Genomic DNA, 24039 nt, shown 5'->3' with positions numbered 1-24039 from the left:
TTGTTGGGATATAAAATATTCCGACAGAGAATGTCGGTCGGTACAGGTCCACTTTTTAATATACCCCCATAGGGCAGTAGCGCCCGATTTTCGGTATTTTGAAGATTGTGGCTTCAATATCCCACCGAAATGACTGAAATTTTGTATTTAGATTTCGTTGGGGTGTACATTTTTGAAACCTACATTTTTGGATACTTTTTAAATTAATTTTAAAAAATTATGAAATTTTCTTTTCTTTGGCCGGATCAACATCCTCATATAAATATGTTGAACAAAATCTTGCAATTAACCCGCAAAAATTGTCTTCGAAAAATATTGAGATATTTGGTTTGAGTCACAACGCCGCGCATAACAGGAGTATTTGTTTGTCTATACATATACAGTATAGTCTCGATAATCCAGACACCACATGTTTCGGCGATGTCCGGATTATCGAGTTATCCGGATTACCGAGTATTCACAAAAACACATAATTTTGTAAGTTAAAATCATTAATATCGGACGTTTACTAGATAATAACCGGACGTTTAAGGTAAACGAATTCATATTAAGCAAGAGATTTTAAGCTAATATCAGTTATAATTTATGAATATTTTCAGTCAATATGCATGCTCATTTAAGAATTGTTTTAATGACCTTGCGTCTGACCCGCAGACATCATAGCCAGTGACTCCTCCTGATTTTCACCTTGACTCGTTCTTATAAATTTTCTTACAAATGGTGGGAAAAGTTGACGATTCATAGTTGAAAGATTGTTACGACCAAAAATCAGAGTTGACAATTGGGCAACTACAATGGAAACGATGCATCCAAAGGCAGCATAAAAGAAAAAAGACATTTGATAGATATACTGGACAAAGGTTTTAGAACTGATAAGATAGAAAAAAGAAACAAATCAGGATAATAAATAAATATATTTTAAAATATTCGGATTAAAATATTTATGATCCAAATATTCATGGATCATAATTCCACATCTACTTATGATACATGAACATTTGAAGTGCAATAAAAATGTCGGATCTTAACTTACCTAGTATCAATACTGCTGACATTGGTCGGTGTCATTGTTGACTCGAATTCGTAAGTACATCCTTCAGTTGAAAATGGCTTCACCGGATAAACCAATTCACCACTAGCCAAGGCTATTTGGCATTTAACACATATCCAGGTCATGACAACAAAGGATACAATGCAACCGGATATGGCACTCTGTACAAGAAAACATTAAAAATTTATTTCTGAAAATATTTCAATTTAACAAGAACTTCTACTCACCTTAGAATTAATCCATGGCATCAGCAGGCCCATTAAAAATAAACTCAGCAAAGGTCCCCCGGTGACAGATGTTAAGGTGGTATTCAATTGGAGTACAGCATGACCCATAACTTCAATCAGAAACACTAAGGCAACACTCAAAAGACCAATAATAACCACCGTGGAACGCATAATCCACGCTGTTTGCCTTTCACTCAAAGGTGTCTTTACAAAAGGTTTGATATAATCTTCCAAACAAACGGCAGCCAATGAATTCAATACGGTAGACATAGAACTAAGTGCAGCACTAAAAACTCCAGCCACAAATAGACCCGCAATGCCAGGTAACTGCTGGAATGTTTCCATTATCATTAAAGGTACAATTTGATCTTTGTTTTTGGCCAATTTAGTAGTCAACGGATCACAATCGTGGTAATTGGCAAACATTACGAGGCCATTATACATTGTCAAGATATTGATGAGAATAATACCCACGGTGAAATAGATACAGGCACGTTTAGCATCCTTCACGGAGGGTACCGAGAGATAACGTTGTACAATGTGCTGGCTGGCACAATTCACCTGAGTATACCAAAGACTGGAACCCAACAAAATCGATAGCATTGAGATGCGTAATGTGGGATCTAAGGTTAATCTGAAAAGTGAATTTGAGAGAGTTTCTAAATGTTTAAAGGCGTGGGTACATAAACAGTCTCGCCTGCTTGCCTTCCTTCTAATTTTTTTTATGTTTGTTATGTCAGAAATGAAGCAGGCAAGCAAGGAGAACAGGCGATGCTGCTTATGTACCCAGGCCTTAAATTTCTTTGTTTCCATACTCTGGTGCTTCGATTCTTCCAGTAGCCCAATTACGTTCCCAAACAACTCCCAAGCCACCAACATCTATAGTACCTTTAATAATCACAAATATTATGGCTCCAATCATAATTACGGTTTGTATAACATCGGTCCAAATCACAGCTTTTAGACCACCCTTTAGATTCAAATAAAATGAAAGATACAATGAAAGTGTGAAAAAGGTAGAAATAAGAAAAACTTTTTTTTGAAATTTTGTCTATAGGGCGAAGATCATTTTAATATTAATTTTTATATACTTTCTCGTTAGGGTTGAGCTTAATGACCTATGATTTTTTGCAAGTGAAAAAGGCAACTTTAGGTAGCTGCTCATCAGACAAATCGGCTGTGGCTTCTCTGTAATCGAACTTTTCATTTCTCAAATGAATGTCGTTTTTTTCCAGTGATGAGCTTTTTTCTCATTCAACCTGTATGACTTTCCACGATAAACGCTTTTATCTTAATGGCCTATGATGTTTTGCAAGTGAAAAAGCAAAAAATCGTAATGACCTATGATTCTTTGCTTTCTTCACTTGCAAAAAATCATAGGCCATTAAGCTCGACTCTAACGAGAAATTAAATAAGAAGATCTTAGTTTAGTTTTTTGTTAAACATTTTTGGATTTTTCGGAGATACCGGAAGTCCTTCATGCCATAAAACTAAAAAATTCACATAAACATTTTCAACAACAAGTTGAACAATTTTGTATTCTGGTTTTCAGCATTTTCACAAATACCCACATATCTCCATCTCTCCCTTTTATTCAGTTTCTCTCTATAGATGACTTAGACTAAAATTTCAAATTCAAAACTTACCACACAAGTATAGAATATGCAGACTATGCATACTACCGGTGTTATAATATGGATATTCACGCCAGTTACTATAGAAAGTAAGAAATGAAGATGATCAGAAGTTAGGTTAGGTAAAGTTATTTAGCACGAGATCGAAGAGTCAATACTGTTACGGTGTAGAAATAAAACGAGTGTTTGTTTAGATTACGATTCTACAATGTTTTATTGACGTCATTCCATTACATATTCACTCAAGATTATACATCGTAACTAAGCACACATCCACTAAGCACACAGCTTTACTCTATTCAGGTTACTGTTTACTTTACTAATAGTTTTAATTCACGGTCTGAATTACAACCCAACTTATTCACCTGCTACTCTCCCCTACTTATACTAGCCTCCTGAATCTGGGAGGTTATCCAATGTTCAGACGAAATACACACATACAAACAGACTTATGCATGTAAACAACCAATGGGACACAGATAATTACTAAGAGAGTAGAAGGAGTTACAATGAATGACGTCACAATGCACAGTGTCCAATTTTCCGAAAAACCTGGCCAAAAATTGGAAAAAATTTTTATCAATTCACACCAAATAGGGTCAAATAATGTAGTTATGAAAAATATATACGTTTCTTTTTTAATAAGCAGGTCTAAAAACAGATCAAAGTGACCCTATTTGGCATTTTTGTTTGTCTCAATATTTAAGTTGATTATAAAACTACTAGCAAAGTGCCCGCTACTTCGTATGCGTTAAATATGCAAAACAAATAAACAATATATAATATAGAATGGTGGAAACATTTTGTCACGCCTACACAAGAGCAATCCACATTTTTTGAGATATTTTAATTGAGGTTCTCAGCGCAAATATGGCCTAACCCAACAACCGCCATCCTCATTTCCAGCTCTATCTGTTCCCTCAAAACCAATTATAGAACTATTTAGTACTTTACATGTAAATACATAAATACGAACCTCCTCCAATTATTTCAAAATTCCCTTTACACAATAACAAATTGTACCAAATCCTGTGCCATTTACAACTTTTCGTACATTTATGGCACATATTTCTTAAATCGAATCCAGATCTATCCGTTCATCCAATACAAAATTGTACCATACATGGAACCATTTTGTACCCCTAAGTGTACCTAATTCCACATTTTAGGATTCGAGCGCTATAATTTCATCCAAATCCTAATTGTACAAAATGTAGTACTTTTGGTAAGCATAAGCACGCATTTCCCCAACAGTAATATTAACTCCAAAATTCAAGATTCCAGCTCTAACCGTTCACTCAAATCCAAGTTGTACCAAATTTAGTACCGTTTAGTACCTTTCATACATATAAGTACGAATTTCCAAAACTTCCTCAATCCTACACCCCAACAGTAATCTTAATTCCAAACTTTAAGATTCCAGCTCTAGCCGTTCGCTCAAATCCAAATTGTACCAAATGTAGTACTTTTCGTACTCATAAGTACGAATTTCAAAAACTACTTCCATATCTCAGTCCTACACTCCAAAAGTAATCTTAATTCCAAATTTCTTGATTCCAACTCTATCCGTTCGCTCAAATCCAAATTGTACCAAATTTAGTACTTTTCCTACCCATAACTAAAAATTTCCAACATTTTATCAATCCTACAATTCAACAGGCATTTTAATTCCAAACTTGAGGATGGCAGCTACATCAGATCACCGAAATCCAAATTGTACCAAATTTAGTACTTTTCGTACCCATAAGTACAAATTTTCAAACAATAATCTTAATTCCGAATTTCAGGATTCCAGATATATATGATAACTCAAATCCAAATTTGGAACCATTTAGAACTATTCGTATCCATAGTACAAATTTCTAAACCTACCTCTATCAACACTCCAAAATCAATTTTAATTCCGAATTTCACGATTCCAAATGTATCCTATCACTGAAATCCAAATTGTACCAAATTTAGTACTATTTAGTACTTTTCCTACCCATAAGTACAAATTTCCAAAACTTTATCAATTTTACACTCCAACAGTACTCCTTATTCCAAATTTCGGGTTTCCAGCTATATCGATTCACCCAATTGCAAACTGTACCAAATTTGGTACCATTTAGTACTTTCGTACCCATGAGTACGAATTTCTACAACTACCTCAATCTTACACGCCAACAGTAATCTTAATTCCAAATTTCAGAATTACAGCTGCATCAGATCACCGTAATCCAAATTGTACCAAATTTAGTACCATTTAGTACTTTTTGTTCCCATAGGTCCGAATTTCCATACCTACCTCTATCCAACACTCCAAAACTAATCTTAATTTCGAATTTCAGGATTCCAAATGTATCTGATCACCCAAATCCAAATTGTACCAAATTTGGTACCATTTAGTACTCTTCGTTGCCATAAGTACGAATTTCCAAAAGTATCCCAATCCCACACTCCAATAGTAATCTTAATTCCAAATTTCACTATTCCAGCTCTATCCGATCACTTAAATTCATATTGTACCAAATTTGGTACCATTTAGTACTTTTCGTACCCAAAAGTACGAATTTTCAAAAACCGAGCCTTATCTCACGCCATCATACCAACACCAACCTACACTCAAAATTTCAAGCTTATAGCTTCATCCGTTTCGTCTGGGCGTTGATTCTAAGTCGGCCCCTCACACAAATTTGACTTTTTTAGTACATTTTAGTGCTTTTCGCACTCTTGTAGGACAAATTTCAAAAAACCCAGCCTTATCGAGCACCTTCGCTCCAAGAAAGACTAATCCTCACCCAACATTTGGAAATTCTAGCTTCAGCCGTTTCGTATGGGCGTTGATTCTTAGTCGGCCCCCCACACAAATTTGACCATTTTAGTACATTTTAGTGCTTTTCGCACCCTTGTAGGACAAATTTCAAAAAACCCAGCCTTATCGAGCACCATCGCCCCAAGACTAATCCTCACCCAAAATTTGAGAATTCTAGCTTCAGCCGTTTCGTCTGGGCGTTGATTCTTAGTCGGCCCCACACAAATTTGACCATTTTTAGTACATTTTAGTGCTTTTCGCACCCTTGTAGGCCGAATTTCCAAAAACCCAGCCTTATCGAGCACCTTCGCCCCAAGACTAATCCTCACTCAAAATTTGAGAATTCTAGCTTTAGCCGTTTCGTCTGGGCGTTGTAGATCTGTCTGTCATCACTTTACTCTTTTATATATATAGATGAAGATGATCACTATTTCTATAAATTTACTTTACACATGTATCAAAAATGTTAGACGTTTATTTAAATTTACTTTGCACTTTATTATCTCAAATTTTAAGGAATTAGGTACTCCAAATTAAGAAAATTACGTGCTCAAAGTTGTCAATCAATCCAAAAAGAATGATTAAAACACTTATGTAGAATTTTACACAAACATTGTAGCCAATATTGAAAATTTGTACAAGATCATATTAAAAACCATCACTTTGTCTAAAGTTAACGAAACAGTGGTTTCGTTTGGGCGTTGATTATTAGGCGGTCAGCCACACAAATGTGACCATTTTTAGTACATTTTAGTGCTTTTCGCGCCCTTGTAGGACGAATTTCCAAAAACCCAGCCTTATCGAGCACCTTCGCCCAAGATTAACCCTCACACAAAATTTCAAGATTCTAGATTAAGCCGTTTCGTCTGAGCTTTGATTATTAATCAGTCAAAAACCCAGCCTTATCGAGCACCTTCGCCCCAAGACTAATCCTCACCCAAAATTTGGGAATTCTAGCTTCAGCCGTTTCGTCTGGGCGTTGATTCTTAGTCGGCCTCCACACAAATTTGACCATTTTTAGTACATTTTAGTGCTTTTCGCACCCTTGTAGGACGAATTTCCAAAAACCCAGCTTTATCGAGCACCTTCGCCCCAAGACTAATCCTCACCCAAAATTTGGGAATTCTAGCTTCAGCCGTTTCGTCTGGGCGTTGATTCCTAGTCGGCCCCACACAAATTTGACCATTTTTAGTACATTTTAGTGCTTTTCGCACCCTTGTAGGACGAATTTCCAAAAACCCAGCCTTATCGAGCACCTTCACCCCAAGACTAATCCTCACCCAAAATTTGGGAATTCTAGCTTCAGCCGTTTCGCCTGGGCGTTGATTCTTAGTCGGCCCACCACACAAATTTGACCATTTTTGTACATTTTAGTGCTTTTCGCACCCTTGTAGGACGAATTTCCAAAAACCCAGCCTTAATGAGCACCTTCGCCCCAAGACTAATCCTCACCCAAAATTTGGGAATTCTAGCTTCAGCCGTTTCGCCTGGGCGTTGATTCTTATTCGGCCCCCCACACAAATTTGACCATTTTTAGTACATTTTAGTGCTTTTCGCACCCTTGTAGGACGAATTTCCAAAAACCCAGCCTTATCGAGCACCTTCACCCCAAGACTAATCCTCACCCAAAATTTGGGAATTCTAGCTTCAGCCGTTTCGCCTGGGCGTTGATTCCTAGTCGGCCCCCACACAAATTTGACCATTTTTAGTACATTTTAGTGCTTTTCGCACCCTTGTAGGACGAATTTCCAAAAACCCAGCCTTATCGAGCACCTTCACCCCAAGACTAATCCTCACCCAAAATTTGGGAATTCTAGCTTCAGCCGTTTCGTCTGGGCGTTGATTCCTAGTCGGCCCCCCACAGAAATTTGACCATTTTTAGTACATTTTAGTGCTTTTCGCACCCTTGTAGGACGAATTTCCAAAAACCCAGCCTTATCGAGCACCTTCGCCCCAAGACTAATCCTCACCCAAAATTTGGGAATTCTAGCTTAAGCAGTTTCGTCTGGGCGTTGATTCTTAGTCGGCCCCCCACACAAATTTGACCATTTTTAGTACATTTTAGTGCTTTTCGCACCCTTGTAGGACGAATTTCCAAAAACCCAGCCTTATCGAGCACCTTCGCCCCAAGACTAATCCTCACCCAAAATTTGGGAATTCTAGCTTCAGCCGTTTCGTGTGGGCGTTGATTCCTAGTCGGCCCCCACACAAATTTGACCATTTTTAGTACATTTTAGTGCTTTTCGCACCCTTGTAGGACGAATTTCCAAAAACCCAGCCTTATCGAGCACCTTTGCCCCAAGACTAATCCTCACACAAAATTTGGGGATTCTAGCTTCAGCCGTTTCGTCTGGGCGTTGTAGATCACATCATCACTTTACTCTTTTATATATATAGAAGACTAGCAAATGCCCGCTACTTCGTATGCGGAAAGGGCATAAAATATATATGAACAATATTTAATATGGAAGTGGTGAACACTGAGGATTGACTGACGTTGTACTAAATTCCTTTAATTCAAAAAAAAAAAAAAATTACTGCCGTATCGCATCCGACCTCATATCACAGATATACACCAACAGCGACTCATATTGCAAATTTCAGACTTGACTTCTGGTTTTACTCCTTCACTAACACAGCTTTCCCTCCCAATACGAATTTCCAAACACTAAACTTTATCTCACCCCTTCACAACAACAATAGCGCACATTCACAATTCAATGTTGTACATAGCTTCATCAGTTTCGCCAAGAACCCGAAACCCCATATAACGGTACCCCTCGACTTAGTGTGTTTTAAAAATATAACAAATCTATACTGTTCAATTTTCTTTACATTTGGACCTTGAATACTCATAGGATATAAAAGCATAAAAAATGTCTACTTCAATCCACTTTTATTAGAAGAGATATTTTGAAGACAGAGTATTATGAAGATTTTATGCACATTTTCCAACCGCAATTCAGAAAGGTTAGAAAAGAACTATTTAAAAAAAATTTACTTAATGTGCACGGGTATGTCAACCGTTTATAACGGTAAATTTTTTGATGCATTTCAATTTAGGCCTTTTCATTATCAGGTGAAAACCTTGTAGTCAACAAAATTGTTGCATTGGACCACGTTTCCAAATTGTCATACAAAAAACAAAAAATATTTTTTGAAAAGATACTTCACGTTTGACTACATAATTCTAGTACATTATTTAGAAACGCCTTCGCGTTAACATAAAATCAATGAAACAATATTCAGTACAATTTTTCAAATCCGAACTTTTTCTCAAATTTCAGAGTGATCTTGATAACAAATATTTTTTCCATTTTGAATTTTTGGTCAAATTATATAATCCAAGCTTTGTTCCTACACCCAACACCAAATTTAGTACCATTTAGTACTTTTCGTTCCCCTATAGTACGTATATGTCACTTTAACAGTTTACACAATACCAAAATGGTTTTGGTATTGTGTACTTTTCGTACACATAATTAAACGTTTCAAAACTTACTTCCTTATATTTAACATATATCCCAACCGCAATTCACTTTTCCAGCTTTATATGTTCCCCTGAAACCAATCATAGTACTGTTTAGTACTTTTTGTATAAATAAGTACGAATTTTCGCAACCTCCTCCCTACCTCCACTCTAATCAACAATTGCTTATCTAATACCGGATTTCAAATCCAAATTCTAGTTCTTCCCCTTTACAAAATCACAAATTGTACAAAATTCTGTACCATATAGCAAATACCAAAAGGTACCAAATTTTGTACCATTTACCACTTTTCGTACACGACTTTCCAAAAACTACTTTCATACCTCAGTTCTTTAGGTTCACCTAAATCCATATTATAGCCAATGTATGTAGTTTCATTAAGCACTTTTCCATAAGTACGAATTTCCAAAGTAACCGCAATCCTACACTCCAACAGTAATCTGTTCACACAAATACAAATTGTATCGAATTTAGTGCCATTTAGTACTGCTTGGTGCATATTAGTATAATTTTCCAAAGTTACCTCCATATCTCAATTCTACATTCTAACAGTAATCTTAATTCCAAGTAAAAGTAACAGAAATCTTAATTCAGGATTCCAGCTCTATGCGTTCACCCAAATCCAAATCATACTAAACTCACTACCATTTAGGACTTTTCGAACTTGGGTACATCTTTCTTACTCTTTATCAGTGACCCTCATTCCAAATTTCAGCTCTATTCGTTAATTCAAATCCAAATTGTACTATTTTTAGTATTTTTCGTACACTTGTAGTTCAAATTTCCAAAAACCTTTCTTTGTTACTCTCCATCAGTAACCATTATTCCAAATTTCAAGATTCCTGCTCTATCCGTTCACCCAAATCCAAATTGTACTAAATTTAGCACCATTTAGTACGCTTCGAACACTTATAGTTAGAATTTCCTTTCTTTTTTACTCTCCATCTGTGACCCCTCATTCCATTCAGGATTCCAGCTCTATCCGTTCACCCGAATCCAAATTGTATTAAATTTGGTACCATTTAGTACTTTTGTTAATCTCCATCAGTAACTCTCATTCCAAATTTCAGGATTCCAGGTCAATCCGTTCACCCAAATCCAAAATGTACTTAATTTAGTACCATTTAGTACTTTTCGTACACTAACAGGTCGACTTTCCAAAAACCTTTCATTGTCACACTTCATCATTGACCTTCATTTAAGATTTCAGTATTCCAGCTCTATCCGTTCACCCAAATCCAAATTGTACTAAATTTAGTACTTTTCGTGCACTTACAGTTCGAATTTCCATAAACGTTTCTTTGTTACTCTTCATCAGTGGCCCTCCTTCCAGATTTCAGGATTCCAGCTCAATCCGTTCACCCAAATCCAAATTGTACTAAATTTAGTACCATTTAGTACTTTTCGTACCCTTATAGTTCGAATTTCCAAAAACCTTTCACTGTTACTCTTCATCAGTGGCTCTCATTTTAAATTTCAGGATTCCATGTCTATCCGTTCACCCAAATCCAAATTGTACTAAATTTAGTATCATTTGGTATTTTTGGTACATTCTGTGCGCTTATAGTTCGAATTTTCTAAAACCTTTCTTTGGTACTCTCCATCAGTGATCCTCATTCCAAATTTTAGGATCCCGGCTCTATCTGTTCACCGACATCCGAATTGTACTAAATTGAGTACCATTTAGTACTTTTCGTACCCTTTATATTTCGAATTTTCTAAAACCTTTCTTTGTTACTCTTCATCAGTGATCCTTATTCCAAATTTGAGGATCCTGGATCTATCTGTTCTCCGAAATAAAAATTGTACTAAATTTAGTACTTTTCGTACCCTTACAGTTCGAATTTCCAAAAACCTTTCATTGTTACTCTTCATCAGTGACTGTCACTTCAAATTTCAGGATTCCATTTCTATCCGTTCACCCAAATGCAAATTGTACTAAATTTAGTACCATTTGGTACTTTCTGTGCGCTTATAGTTCGAATTTTCTAAAACCTTTTTATTGTTACTCTCCATCAGTGACTCCCATTCCAAATTTTAGTTTTCCAGCTCTATCCGTTCACCCAAATCCAAATTGTACTAAATTTAGTACTTTTCGTGCACTTACAGTTCGAATTTCCATAAACTTTTCTTTGTTACTCTTCATCAGTGACCCTCATTCCAGATTTCAGGATTCCAGCTCAATCCGTTCACCCAAATCCAAATTGTACTAAATTTAGTATCATTTAGTACTTTTCGTACCCTTATAGTTCGAATTTCCAAAAACCTTTCACTGTTACTCTTCATCAGTGGCTCTCATTTCAAATTTCAGGATTCCATCTCTATCCGTTCACCCAAATCCAAATTGTACTAAATTTAGTATCATTTGGTATTTTTGGTACTTTCTGTGCGCTTATAGTTCGAATTTTCTAAAACCTTTATTTGTTACTCTCCATCAGTGATCCTCATTCCAAATTTCAGGATCCCGGCTCTATCTGTTCACCGACATCCGAATTGTACTCAATTTAGTACTTTTCGTACCCTTATAGTTCGAATTTCCAAAAACCTTTCATTGTTACTCTTCATCAGTGACTCTCACTTCAAATTTCAGGATTCCATTTCTATCCGTTCACCCAAATGCAAATTGTACTAAATTGAGTACCATTTAGTACTTTTCGTACCCTTTATATTTCGAATTTTCTAAAACCTTTCTTTGTTACTCTTCATCAGTGATCTTCATTCCAAATTTAAGGATCCCGGATCTATCTGTTCTCCGAAATCAAAATTGTACTAAATTTAGTACTTTTCGTACCCTTATAGCTCGAATTTTCTATCCGTTCACCCAAATGCAAATTGTACTAAATTTAGTACCATTTGGTACTTTCTGTGCGCTTATAGTTCGAATTTTCTAAAACCTTTTTATTGTTACTCTTCATCAGTGACTCCCATTCCAAATTTCAGGATTCCAGCTCTATCCGTTCACCCAATTCCAAATTGTACTAAATTTAGTACCACTTAGTACTTTTCGTACCCTTATAGTTCGAATTTCCAAAAACCTTTCATCGTTACTCTTCATCAGTGACCCTCACTCCAAATTTCAGTATTCCAGCTCTATCCGTTCACCCAAATCCAAATTGTACTAAATTTAGTACCATTTAGTACTTTTCGTACACTAATAGGTCGAATTTCCAAAAACCTTTCTTTGTTACTCTCCATTAGTGATTCTCATTCCAAATTTCAGGAATCCAGCTCTATCTGTTCACCCAAATCGCAATTGTACTAAATTTAGTACCCTTTAGTACTTTTTGTACACTTATATTTCGAATTTCCAAAAAACCCTTTGGTACATCTTTCTAGCCCTCCATCAGTGACCCTCATTCCAAATTTCAGAATTCTAGCTCTTACCGTTTGCCTAATACAAAGGGTACCATATTTAGTACCTTTTAGTACTTTTCGTACACTTCTAGGTCGAATTTCCAAAAACCCAGCCTTATCTCACCCCTACACACCAACAGCAACCTACACCCAAAATTTCAACTTTCTAGCTTCAGCCGTTTCGTCTGGGCGTTGATGAATCAGTCAGTCAGTCAGTCAGTCACTCACCTCACTACTCTTTTATATATATAGATGATAATATCCAAAATAAACAACAGGTTTTACATTTTTTTGTAATTGTAATGAAAGGTATGTGTTCATTTTCCCCAATGAAATGTTCGTTTTTTTAAAAATTGATGTCCGTACTTGGTGATTTTTTTCCAGGTCAATTTTCACAATAATTGATAAAAATAGTTGTAAGTAAGACCGAGTTGGGCTGTGTATCTTATCATTTCATAAAAAGGGAAGAGTGGTTTACCAATTTCCATCGAAACACCATGCACATATTTGCACTTTTTCTTTTTATGTGATATTTTGTCTTGCAGATATATCTATATATATAAAAGAGTAGTGAGGTGAGTGACTGACTGACTGACTGACTGATTCATCAACGCCCAGACGAAACGGCTGAAGCTAGAAAGTTGAAATTTTGGGTGTAGGTTGCTGTTGGTGTGTAGGGGTGAGATAAGGCTGGGTTTTTGGAAATTCGACCTAGAAGTGTACGAAAAGTACTAAAAGGTACTAAATATGGTACCCTTTGTATTAGGCAAACGGTAAGAGCTAGAATTCTGAAATTTGGAATGAGGGTCACTGATGGAGGGCTAGAAAGATGTACCAAAGGGTTTTTTGGAAATTCGAAATATAAGTGTACAAAAAGTACTAAAGGGTACTAAATTTAGTACAATTGCGATTTGGGTGAACAGATAGAGCTGGATTCCTGAAATTTGGAATGAGAATCACTAATGAAGAGTAACAAAGAAAGGTTTTTGGAAATTCGACCTATTAGTGTACGAAAAGTACCAAATGGTACTAAATTTAGTACAATTTGGATTTGGGTGAACGGATAGAGCTGGAATACTGAAATTTGGAATGAGGGTCACTGATGAAGAGTAACGATGAAAGGTTTTTGGAAATTCGAACTATAAGGGTACGAAAAGTACTAAGTGGTACTAAATTTAGTACAATTTGGAATTGGGTGAACGGATAGAGCTGGAATCCTGAAATTTGGAATGGGAGTCACTGATGAAGAGTAACAATAAAAAGGTTTTAGAAAATTCGAACTATAAGCGCACAGAAAGTACCAAATGGTACTAAATTTAGTACAATTTGCATTTGGGTGAACGGATAGAAAATTCGAACTATAAGGGTACGAAAAGTACTAAATTTAGTACAATTTTGATTTCGGAGAACAGATAGATCCGGGATCCTTAAATTTGGAATGAGGATCACTGATGAAGAGTAACAAAGAAAGGTTTTAGAAAATTCGAAATATAAAGGGTACGAAAAGTACTAAATGGTACTCAATTTAGTACAATTTGCATTTGGGTGAACGGATAGAAATGGAATCCTGAAATTTGAAGTGAGAGTCACTGATGAAGAGTAACAATGAAAGGTTTTTGGAAATTCGAACTATAAGGGTACGAAAAGTACTAAATTGAGTACAATTCGGATGTCGGTGAACAGATAGAGCCGGGATCCTGAAATTTGGAATGAGGATCACTGATGGAGAGTAACAAATAAAGGTTTTAGAAAATTCGAACTATAAGCGCACAGAAAGTACCAAAAATACCAAATGATACTAAATTTAGTACAATTTGGATTTGGGTGAACGGATAGAGATGGAATCCTGAAATTTGAAATGAGAGCCACTGATGAAGAGTAACAGTGAAAGGTTTTTGGAAATTCGAACTATAAGGGTACGAAAAGTACTAAATGGTACTAAATTTAGTACAATTTGGATTTGGGTGAACGGATTGAGCTGGAATACTGAAATCTGGAATGAGGGTCACTGATGAAGAGTAACAAAGAAAAGTTTATGGAAATTCGAACTGTAAGTGCACGAAAAGTACTAAATTTAGTACAATTTGGATTTGGGTGAACGGATAGAGCTGGAAAACTAAAATTTGGAATGGGAGTCACTGATGGAGAGTAACAATAAAAAGGTTTTAGAAAATTCGAACTATAAGCGCACAGAAAGTACCAAATGGTACTAAATTTAGTACAATTTGCATTTGGGTGAACGGATAGAAATGGAATCCTGAAATTTGAAGTGACAGTCACTGATGAAGAGTAACAATGAAAGGTTTTTGGAAATTCGAACTGTAAGGGTACGAAAAGTACTAAATTTAGTACAATTTTTATTTCGGAGAACAGATAGATCCAGGATCCTCAAATTTGGAATAAGGATCACTGATGAAGAGTAACAAAGAAAGGTTTTAGAAAATTCGAAATATAAAGGGTACGAAAAGTACTAAATGGTACTCAATTTAGTACAATTCGGATGTCGGTGAACAGATAGAGCCGGGATCCTAAAATTTGGAATGAGGATCACTGATGGAGAGTACCAAAGAAAGGTTTTAGAAAATTCGAACTATAAGCGCACAGAATGTACCAAAAATACCAAATGATACTAAATTTAGTACAATTTGGATTTGGGTGAACGGATAGACATGGAATCCTGAAATTTAAAATGAGAGCCACTGATGAAGAGTAACAGTGAAAGGTTTTTGGAAATTCGAACTATAAGGGTACGAAAAGTACTAAATGGTACTAAATTTAGTACAATTTGGATTTGGGTGAACGGATTGAGCTGGAATCCTGAAATCTGGAAGGAGGGCCACTGATGAAGAGTAACAAAGAAACGTTTATGGAAATTCGAACTGTAAGTGCACGAAAAGTACTAAATTTAGTACAATTTGGATTTGGGTGAACGGATAGAGCTGGAATACTGAAATCTTAAATGAAGGTCAATGATGAAGTGTGACAATGAAAGGTTTTTGGAAAGTCGACCTGTTAGTGTACGAAAAGTACTAAATGGTACTAAATTAAGTACATTTTGGATTTGGGTGAACGGATTGACCTGGAATCCTGAAATTTGGAATGAGAGTTACTGATGGAGATTAACAAAAGTACTAAATGGTACCAAATTTAATACAATTTGGATTCGGGTGAACGGATAGAGCTGGAATCCTGAATGGAATGAGGGGTCACAGATGGAGAGTAAAAAAGAAAGGAAATTCTAACTATAAGTGTTCGAAGCGTACTAAATGGTGCTAAATTTAGTACAATTTGGATTTGGGTGAACGGATAGAGCAGGAATCTTGAAATTTGGAATAATGGTTACTGATGGAGAGTAACAAAGAAAGGTTTTTGGAAATTTGAACTACAAGTGTACGAAAAATACTAAAAATAGTACAATTTGGATTTGAATTAACGAATAGAGCTGAAATTTGGAATGAGGGTCACTGATAAAGAGTAAGAAAGATGTACCCAAGTTCGAAAAGTCCTAAATGGTAGTGAGTTTAGTATGATTTGGATTTGGGTGAACGCATAGAGCTGGAATCCTGAATTAAGATTTCTGTTACTTTTACTTGGAATTAAGATTACTGTTAGAATGTAGAATTGAGATATGGAGGTAACTTTGGAAAATTATACTAATATGCACCAAGCAGTACTAAATGGCACTAAATTCGATACAATTTGTATTTGTGTGAACAGATTACTGTTGGAGTGTAGGATTGCGGTTACTTTGGAAATTCGTACTTATGGAAAAGTGCTTAATGAAACTACATACATTGGCTATAATATGGATTTAGGTGAACCTAAAGAACTGAGGTATGAAAGTAGTTTTTGGAAAGTCGTGTACGAAAAGTGGTAAATGGTACAAAATTTGGTACCTTTTGGTATTTGCTATATGGTACAGAATTTTGTACAATTTGTGATTTTGTAAAGGGGAAGAACTAGAATTTGGATTTGAAATCCGGTATTAGATAAGCAATTGTTGATTAGAGTGGAGGTAGGGAGGAGGTTGCGAAAATTCGTACTTATTTATACAAAAAGTACTAAACAGTACTATGATTGGTTTCAGGGGAACATATAAAGCTGGAAAAGTGAATTGCGGTTGGGATATATGTTAAATATAAGGAAGTAAGTTTTGAAACGTTTAATTATGTGTACGAAAAGTACACAATACCAAAACCATTTTGGTATTGTGTAAACTGTTAAAGTGACATATACGTACTATAGGGGAACGAAAAGTACTAAATGGTACTAAATTTGGTGTTGGGTGTAGGAACAAAGCTTGGATTATATAATTTGACCAAAAATTCAAAATGGAAAAAATATTTGTTATCAAGATCACTCTGAAATTTGAGAAAAAGTTCGGATTTGAAAAATTGTACTGAATATTGTTTCATTGATATTATGTTAACGCGAAGGCGTTTCTAAATAATGTACTAGAATTATGTAGTCAAACGTGAAGTATCTTTTCAAAAAATATTTTTTGTTTTTTGTATGACAATTTGGAAACGTGGTCCAATGCAACAATTTTGTTGACTACAAGGTTTTCACCTGATAATGAAAAGGCCTAAATTGAAATGCATCAAAAAATTTACCGTTATAAACGGTTGACATACCCGTGCACATTAAGTAAATTTTTTTTAAATAGTTCTTTTCTAACCTTTCTGAATTGCGGTTGGAAAATGTGCATAAAATCTTCATAATACTCTGTCTTCAAAATATCTCTTCTAATAAAAGTGGATTGAAGTAGACATTTTTTATGCTTTTATATCCTATGAGTATTCAAGGTCCAAATGTAAAGAAAATTGAACAGTATAGATTTGTTATATTTTTAAAACACACTAAGTCGAGGGGTACCGTTATATGGGGTTTCGGGTTCTTGGCGAAACTGATGAAGCTATGTACAACATTGAATTGTGAATGTGCGCTATTGTTGTTGTGAAGGGGTGAGATAAAGTTTAGTGTTTGGAAATTCGTATTGGGAGGGAAAGCTGTGTTAGTGAAGGAGTAAAACCAGAAGTCAAGTCTGAAATTTGCAATATGAGTCGCTGTTGGTGTATATCTGTGATATGAGGTCGGATGCGATACGGCAGTAATGTTTTTTTTTTTTTTTTTTTTTAATTAAAGGAATTTAGTACAACGTCAGTCAATCCTCAGTGTTCACCACTTCCATATTAAATATTGTTCATATATATTTTATGCCCTTTCCGCATACGAAGTAGCGGGCATTTGCTAGTACATTTGTATTTTCGTTGATTCAGAATGCCAGAATATAGTATAGGGTAACTTCCTGGTATTTAGGTATAATTTAGAGTTTTGATGTATACTAGGACTTATAGTAAAACTTTATGGCCAACAAATTTCTAGAATACGATCCCATTTTATAGGAGATTTTAACGATTCGTGGAAAAAGAGACCAAAAAGACCCCTTTTATGACTCGTACGAGGGTTAATTTTTCTAAGAAAAATGTTCCTCGCATTTTAGTCAGTAAAGTTGCCAAAGACACCATATACCTAAAACGCAAGGATTGCAAATAATCTTAACTCAAATATTCCCAAAACTGTAGAAATTGTAGAATCTTGCACCCCTATTTTAGTTTTTTGGAAAAATTGGTATCGACATTTCCTTGGTAAGTAATCCAAATAGAGATTTCATTTCTTTTGTGACTTATAGTGAAATTTAGCGGAAAACATTTTATCTTAGACACCATTCTTCAAAAATAATGTTTTGTATGACAATTTTGCCAAAACTCACATGAAGAACGACCTTAACCCTAAAAAGTGTTTTTAATTTTGCATATTTCTTGAGTTTAGGTAAGATGTAGAGTTTTGGTGTATTCTAGGACCTATAGTAAATATTAATGGCGAACAAATTTGTACAATATTTTGATCTGATACGATCACATTTTATAGGACCAAAAATACCCTTTTAATAACAGTCTGAAGGTTAAAGAAAATGAAAACTGAAGTCAGCCACAAAAAACATAAGAACCCAAGGTTAAGTCAAAATCCATTCATTTTTAGAGTTTTGGCCAGGGGTTTCGTAAAATTGGACACTGTGCAATGTAAAACGATTATTAGACCAAAACAAATATGAGAGAAAGAATTCAACAAAAAACCAAGTGAGCAAAGGCTATAGTCGGGACGGGGCCGACTATGTGATACCCTACACCACTAACACTGTGCATCAGTTTTTAACTCGTAAACATTCCTTTTAGGGAGATTTTAAAGTTTTCACCTATCTGGCTTCTATACTAAATGACTTAAGGCGAACAGAACCAAAATAATTAATTTTATATTTGACTACTATCGACATCTACTTGCTGATTGAAAGCTTTAGATATAATTTAGCACATTTATTTCTACACTGAATTCAGTCACACATTCCAAATTTCATCAAAATCCGACGTATCCCAGCAAAAAAAGTCATCCCAAAATCATGGGTTTTGTAAGGGATTTTTGGCAGCCGTAACTACTCGCAAACCCCCTTTCTTCCCCATTATTTTTACAAGGGCATGTCGCACTCAGTTTGTAGTTATTTTATGACCACTAGAATAACTAGTTATTCTGTGGCCACTAGAAGTTAAAAAGTAAGTTGAAAAAAATTCTATTTTTAGAACAGTTGATGTAGAGATTTTTTTAATTTCATCACACTTCTTACTTTTATTTTACTTTATTTTATTTCGCTTGCTGTGCGAGTTGAACACACGAACCCTCTGATTTCTAGCCAAAGACACTACATACTATGCCACGCACACGAACATTAAGGGTTGCTTAAGAACTTAAATGTGCAGTGCACATGTGCACCACGAACTGTTATTTTTAAATTAAAAAACTCGCGTGCCGACAGTGAGCGTTGAACACACAACCCTAGAATTTATAGTCGGACACACACTCACTCTGCCACCGTCCTCATTACTTAGTGAGGAGCAAAGTAAGTAGGTTTGCCTTGTAATTTTTTTAAGAAGTATCCCATTACTTTTCAGATTGCTTGTAATGGAAAAAGAAGCTTGTTTACATTACTTTGTAATGGGTTACGTAATGACTAATGGATCCGAATTTTTGCTGGGATATAGCGTGTTTGGTGCAGCAAATACCTGAAATCGGACGAAGATATATGGGAGTTATATCCAAATCTTAACCTATTTCTATATACTTTGACACATTTATTTCTACACCGAATTCAGTAACAGATTCCAAATTTGATCAAAATCCGACGTTTATAGGGTGTTTGGTGCAGCAAATACGTGAAATCGGCCGAAAATATATATGGGAGCTAATGAAGTGTTTTTATATTTGATGTTAGTATAAAAATATAAATCCTTAAGTGTTTTCTGTAAGAGAGGAAAATAGGGGTATGCTGAAGTAAGGTAAGAGTGTGTGGAAATTGGGCCCCGTTAAAATGGGTGTGCTCGTTATGGCAGAAAGAAAGGGTCAAGGCAGGGTGGGCAAAGTACGGGTACCATGACACCAAGTTCTTTCATCATGTTTCTATGTAGTGTTGTGTCGTTTTGTTTTGTTTGTTGTAATGTTGTGTCCCTTTTCATTTATTGTTCGAACCCTAGGGCAGATGGTGGCAGGGTTGGGAATCCCCCTGATTGCGATGCCCCAACTGAGCAGCGCTATAGCTCCGCATTAGGCGGTATGTAACATATGGTTTATGACGGTGTAGGCACACGCCTTCATATAGCCCCATAGAACGGTACCTCCCGATTTTCGGTATTTTGAGAATTTTACCCTCATTATCACAACGAAATGGCTGAAAATGAATATTAAGTTTACGTTATGGGTAAAAAACTTTCCACCTGAAATTTGTCGGCTTAGCTCCATGCCTTCATATAGCCCCCATAGAACGGTAACTCCCGATGTTCGATATTTTGAAGGTTGTGACCTAAATATCCCACCGAAATGGCGTTTAGTCTTCGTTGGGGCTATAACACTTTCCACCTGAAAATTTTCCAAGGTCCAAGCCTTTATATAGCCCCCATAGAACGGTACCTCCCGATTTTCGGTATTTTTAAGGTAGTGCTCTCAATATCCCATCGAAGCGACTGAAATTTTTTATTTAGTCTTCGTTGTTGCCATAAAATTGTCCACCTAAATTTGTTCGTGATTGTCCCATCTCCCCATATAGCCCTCTTGAAACGGTCCCTCCCAATTTTCCGCATTTTAAATATTTTGGGCTCCAACATTCCGCCGAAATGGCTGAATTTGGTATTTGGTCTTACCAGAAATTTGTCAGTATAGCACTGTACCCCCGATATTCGGTATTTTGAAAGTTTTGGCCATAATATTCAACCGAAATAACTGAAATTTGGTATATAGTCTTCGCTAGAGGTACAACACATTTTTACAGTTACAAAACACCTCTTGCAAAAAATGAGACAGCATAAGTCAACGTTTTGGTACAGCCCTCATTTTTTGAAGATCTTAGTCACATTTTTCTGCCGAATTGGTTGTAGAATTTTGGAATTTTGTGTTCCGAAAAGATACAAAACTTACTCTCAAAAAACAATTTAAATCTAGGAACCGAGATTGCTGCATTTTAATATTGTGTATAGCCAGGCGTTCAAAAGCTTAATTCGAAATTTGTAAATATTGGTCCATGTTTTGGAAATTACGCCCATTATGAGCTCTTTTGGAGGGAGAATAGAAAGAGAGAGAACTAGTACTTTTATAAACGAAAGAAAACTAACCCCCTGTTTATGTATGTAGACCGAAAGGTTTCTTGCGCTTTCGAAGTGGAAAAGAATCATTTTCTGTTCATGTAAAAACCGTCGAAACGAAAATCTATGCAACCGACAAGCCATACGAAATAATACGTAAACGTACACTTTGCCATGTAAATTTGGGTTTATGTATTTCGAAAGGACTGTATTTTATAGAAAGAGAATGTCAAAATCACTCACGCTTTGTACCTGTCGAGTAGAATGTAAACTGGCGAATAACACCGAAAATCTTAAAACAAATTTATGCATCATATTCTTGAAACAAAATAAAAATTTTATAGACACGTTTTAAAGGCGGGTTTTATTCATTATTTTGAAAAAATCAATTAAATAAAATAATTCAAAATACCGAAATATTTTATTTTCTTAAACAAAACAAATCACACATCCCACTATACCATTGCTATCGAAGACGGTATCGTTTTCAAATATTTCCCGACAGTTTTGAGGATATTTTGTTCGAAAACGACACACGAGAATGAATTGAAAACGATTCATTCGTCGGTCAGTTAGTGGAAGGAAAACCTTCGATTTCGAATATCGGCAATAATATTATTTGCGAATGAATGATGATAGTGGGTGCCACCGTGGTGCAATGGTATGCACACCCGCCTTGCACGCTGAAGGTCGTGGGTTCGATTCCCCGGCCAGTCAACATCAAAATTTTCAACGGTGGCAAAATACCCCTCAGTAATGTTGGCGACATTTCCTGAGTATTTCAGCCATGTAAAACTTCTCTACAAAGTGGTGTCTTAAGACACGCCGTTCGGACTCGGCGATAAACAGTAAGTCCCATATCATTGAGCTAATATGAATCGGGGTGCACTCATTGATATGAGAGAAGTCTCCCTTGTCCCGTATGGGATGTTTGTGGAACAATTATTATTAATGATGATTAGACATCGGATTTTGCATATTTGCATATTTTTTAATATTAAAGATACGAAGATTCTGATTGGACCAAAATTCGTTTCAAAGAAATCTAAATTCAATGGCAGGGTCATATTTCGTATTTATTTTGCATATTTGCATATTTTGCATATGCACAAAATATGCAAATATGCAAAAAAAATATGCAAAAAAATATGCAAAATATGCAAAAAAATATGCAGAATATGCAAAAAATATGCAAAATATGCAAACAGATTTTGGCCGAAAATCTTCATAAAAGTCGTAAAATTTTCATTTAAAGTTGGAAAAACCATCAAAAAATACATAACAGTGTTTTAAACTAAGACTGTTGGCCGTAAAACGTCGATTTTTTCAGCAGATTAATTTGTTATTGAGACCATTTACGACAGTGTGGTGTAGGGTATAAAAATATGGTATCGTAATACCATTTTTTTATTATTAAACTATGTAAAAATATAAAATTTTATAAAATATTAAACGTTTTATGTAAAATTCAATATTTTCTTGTTTGTAGCATCTTAATTTAATTTGTAGTATTGGGCTGGTTTTAACACAAAGGACCAAATCGATCTCGGATTTTTTAGCCGGTGAGCCGCCTAAACCTTTTAGTATTGTTCGATTTTAAGATTGCCAAAGTTTGAGCACATTTGGAATATGTTAAAACGTGGTACTGGGGCCTCGAAGTTATGAAAATCTATTTTTTTTTTTTTTGCTATTTGGCGACTTCGACGGCCCATATATGTGGAACGGTTAAAGCTACTTGCCCGTATTACGCATTTAATTAAAAGCTATTCTGTTCTTAACATTTCTTGCTGAACAACAAAGTACGGAAGTGTTACTGAATTCGAGGTAATAAACCCAATGTCCCGAAAAAGGCCTTAGGTCAAAAAATTGAATCTAACATTTTTTTTTCTTTTTGTATTATCAAATTGTTGCGATTGAAAACGAATATAGTTTACTTTATTTGAAAATGCTGCCTATTAGGGTGAAGATCTATTTTAATATTAATTTTAATTCATATCTCGTTGGAGTCGAGCTTAATGACCGATGATGTTTGCAAGTGAAAAAGGAAAGCCGAAGATTCGAACTCCCACAACCACCATTATGTGACATGTTTCGCCTTTTTTTAGAGACTCATCAGACATATCGGCCGTGGAATGGCATCGCTAATTAATTTACTTATGCCCGTAATTTCAACGTCTGGGTAAACGGGTAGGTAGCTACCTATTAGTTATCTTTACCTACGCGTTTGGTAATTTCTACATGCCATTTACCGAGGTGGTAATATTGGTGATTTTCATTCATGATTTCGCAAACTCATTGCCACATAGAAGTGTTTTACAACTTTTAACACATTGGCAACGATTAAGCAGGTAAAATCCTTGGCGTAAGTAACACGGCCGTTTTTGACTCGGTAACGTTACCTATGCGTTGAAATTATAAAATGTTGCTTAGACGGGAGATATCTGTGAACTCACAGATAGCTACGTGTTGAAATTACGGGCATTAAGGGACTGACATAATGTGGTTTTGGAGCCATCTGGGTACAGATGACAACTTGATTATGAACTCGACTCCTTGCTATGTCGCTCACAATTGTCAAGTTATTTGCCATCCTTTACCCCTCCTGTTTGTTGATGTTCTGTGGTCAAGTTGCATTATCTTTTTCAAGAAATTCGGAGTTAAAGTTTAATCTCTTGAACAACAATTAAGTCTCACTTTAATTATGCCTGGTAAACCTTTTTCTAGGAATTTCGGCAGTTGATTTTTGTAAGTTTAGATCGATTATTTCTGGAGAAATTTCTATCTTTGCTTTGTTAAGATTTTGT

The 24039-nt window shown here is 35.6% G+C and overlaps 1 protein-coding gene across 2 annotated transcripts in view; it reads right to left on the bottom strand.

The window, feature by feature from the left end:
• Nucleotides 1-473: 473 nt before the first annotated feature.
• Nucleotides 474-24039, bottom strand: part of LOC141390655 (sodium-coupled monocarboxylate transporter 1-like) — a 35378-nt gene continuing 11812 nt past the window's right edge. For both annotated transcript variants that reach the window (XM_073963600.1, XM_073963601.1), the window contains exons 6-10: nucleotides 2925-2992; nucleotides 2094-2248; nucleotides 1279-1912; nucleotides 1034-1212; nucleotides 474-869 (exon numbers count right to left, since the gene is read on the bottom strand). In XM_073963600.1, the coding sequence (XP_073819701.1) occupies nucleotides 629-869; nucleotides 1034-1212; nucleotides 1279-1912; nucleotides 2094-2248; nucleotides 2925-2992 (1277 nt within the window). In that variant the 3' untranslated portion in view covers nucleotides 474-628. The remainder of the gene's footprint in view (nucleotides 870-1033; nucleotides 1213-1278; nucleotides 1913-2093; nucleotides 2249-2924; nucleotides 2993-24039) is intronic.

The sequence above is a fragment of the Musca autumnalis genome, unplaced genomic scaffold, assembly GCF_047663935.1.
Source record: "Musca autumnalis isolate F117 unplaced genomic scaffold, ASM4766393v1 scaffold_1, whole genome shotgun sequence".
Taxonomy (NCBI): Eukaryota; Metazoa; Arthropoda; class Insecta; order Diptera; family Muscidae; genus Musca; species Musca autumnalis.
This window is presented reverse-complemented; position numbering and strand designations above follow the sequence as displayed.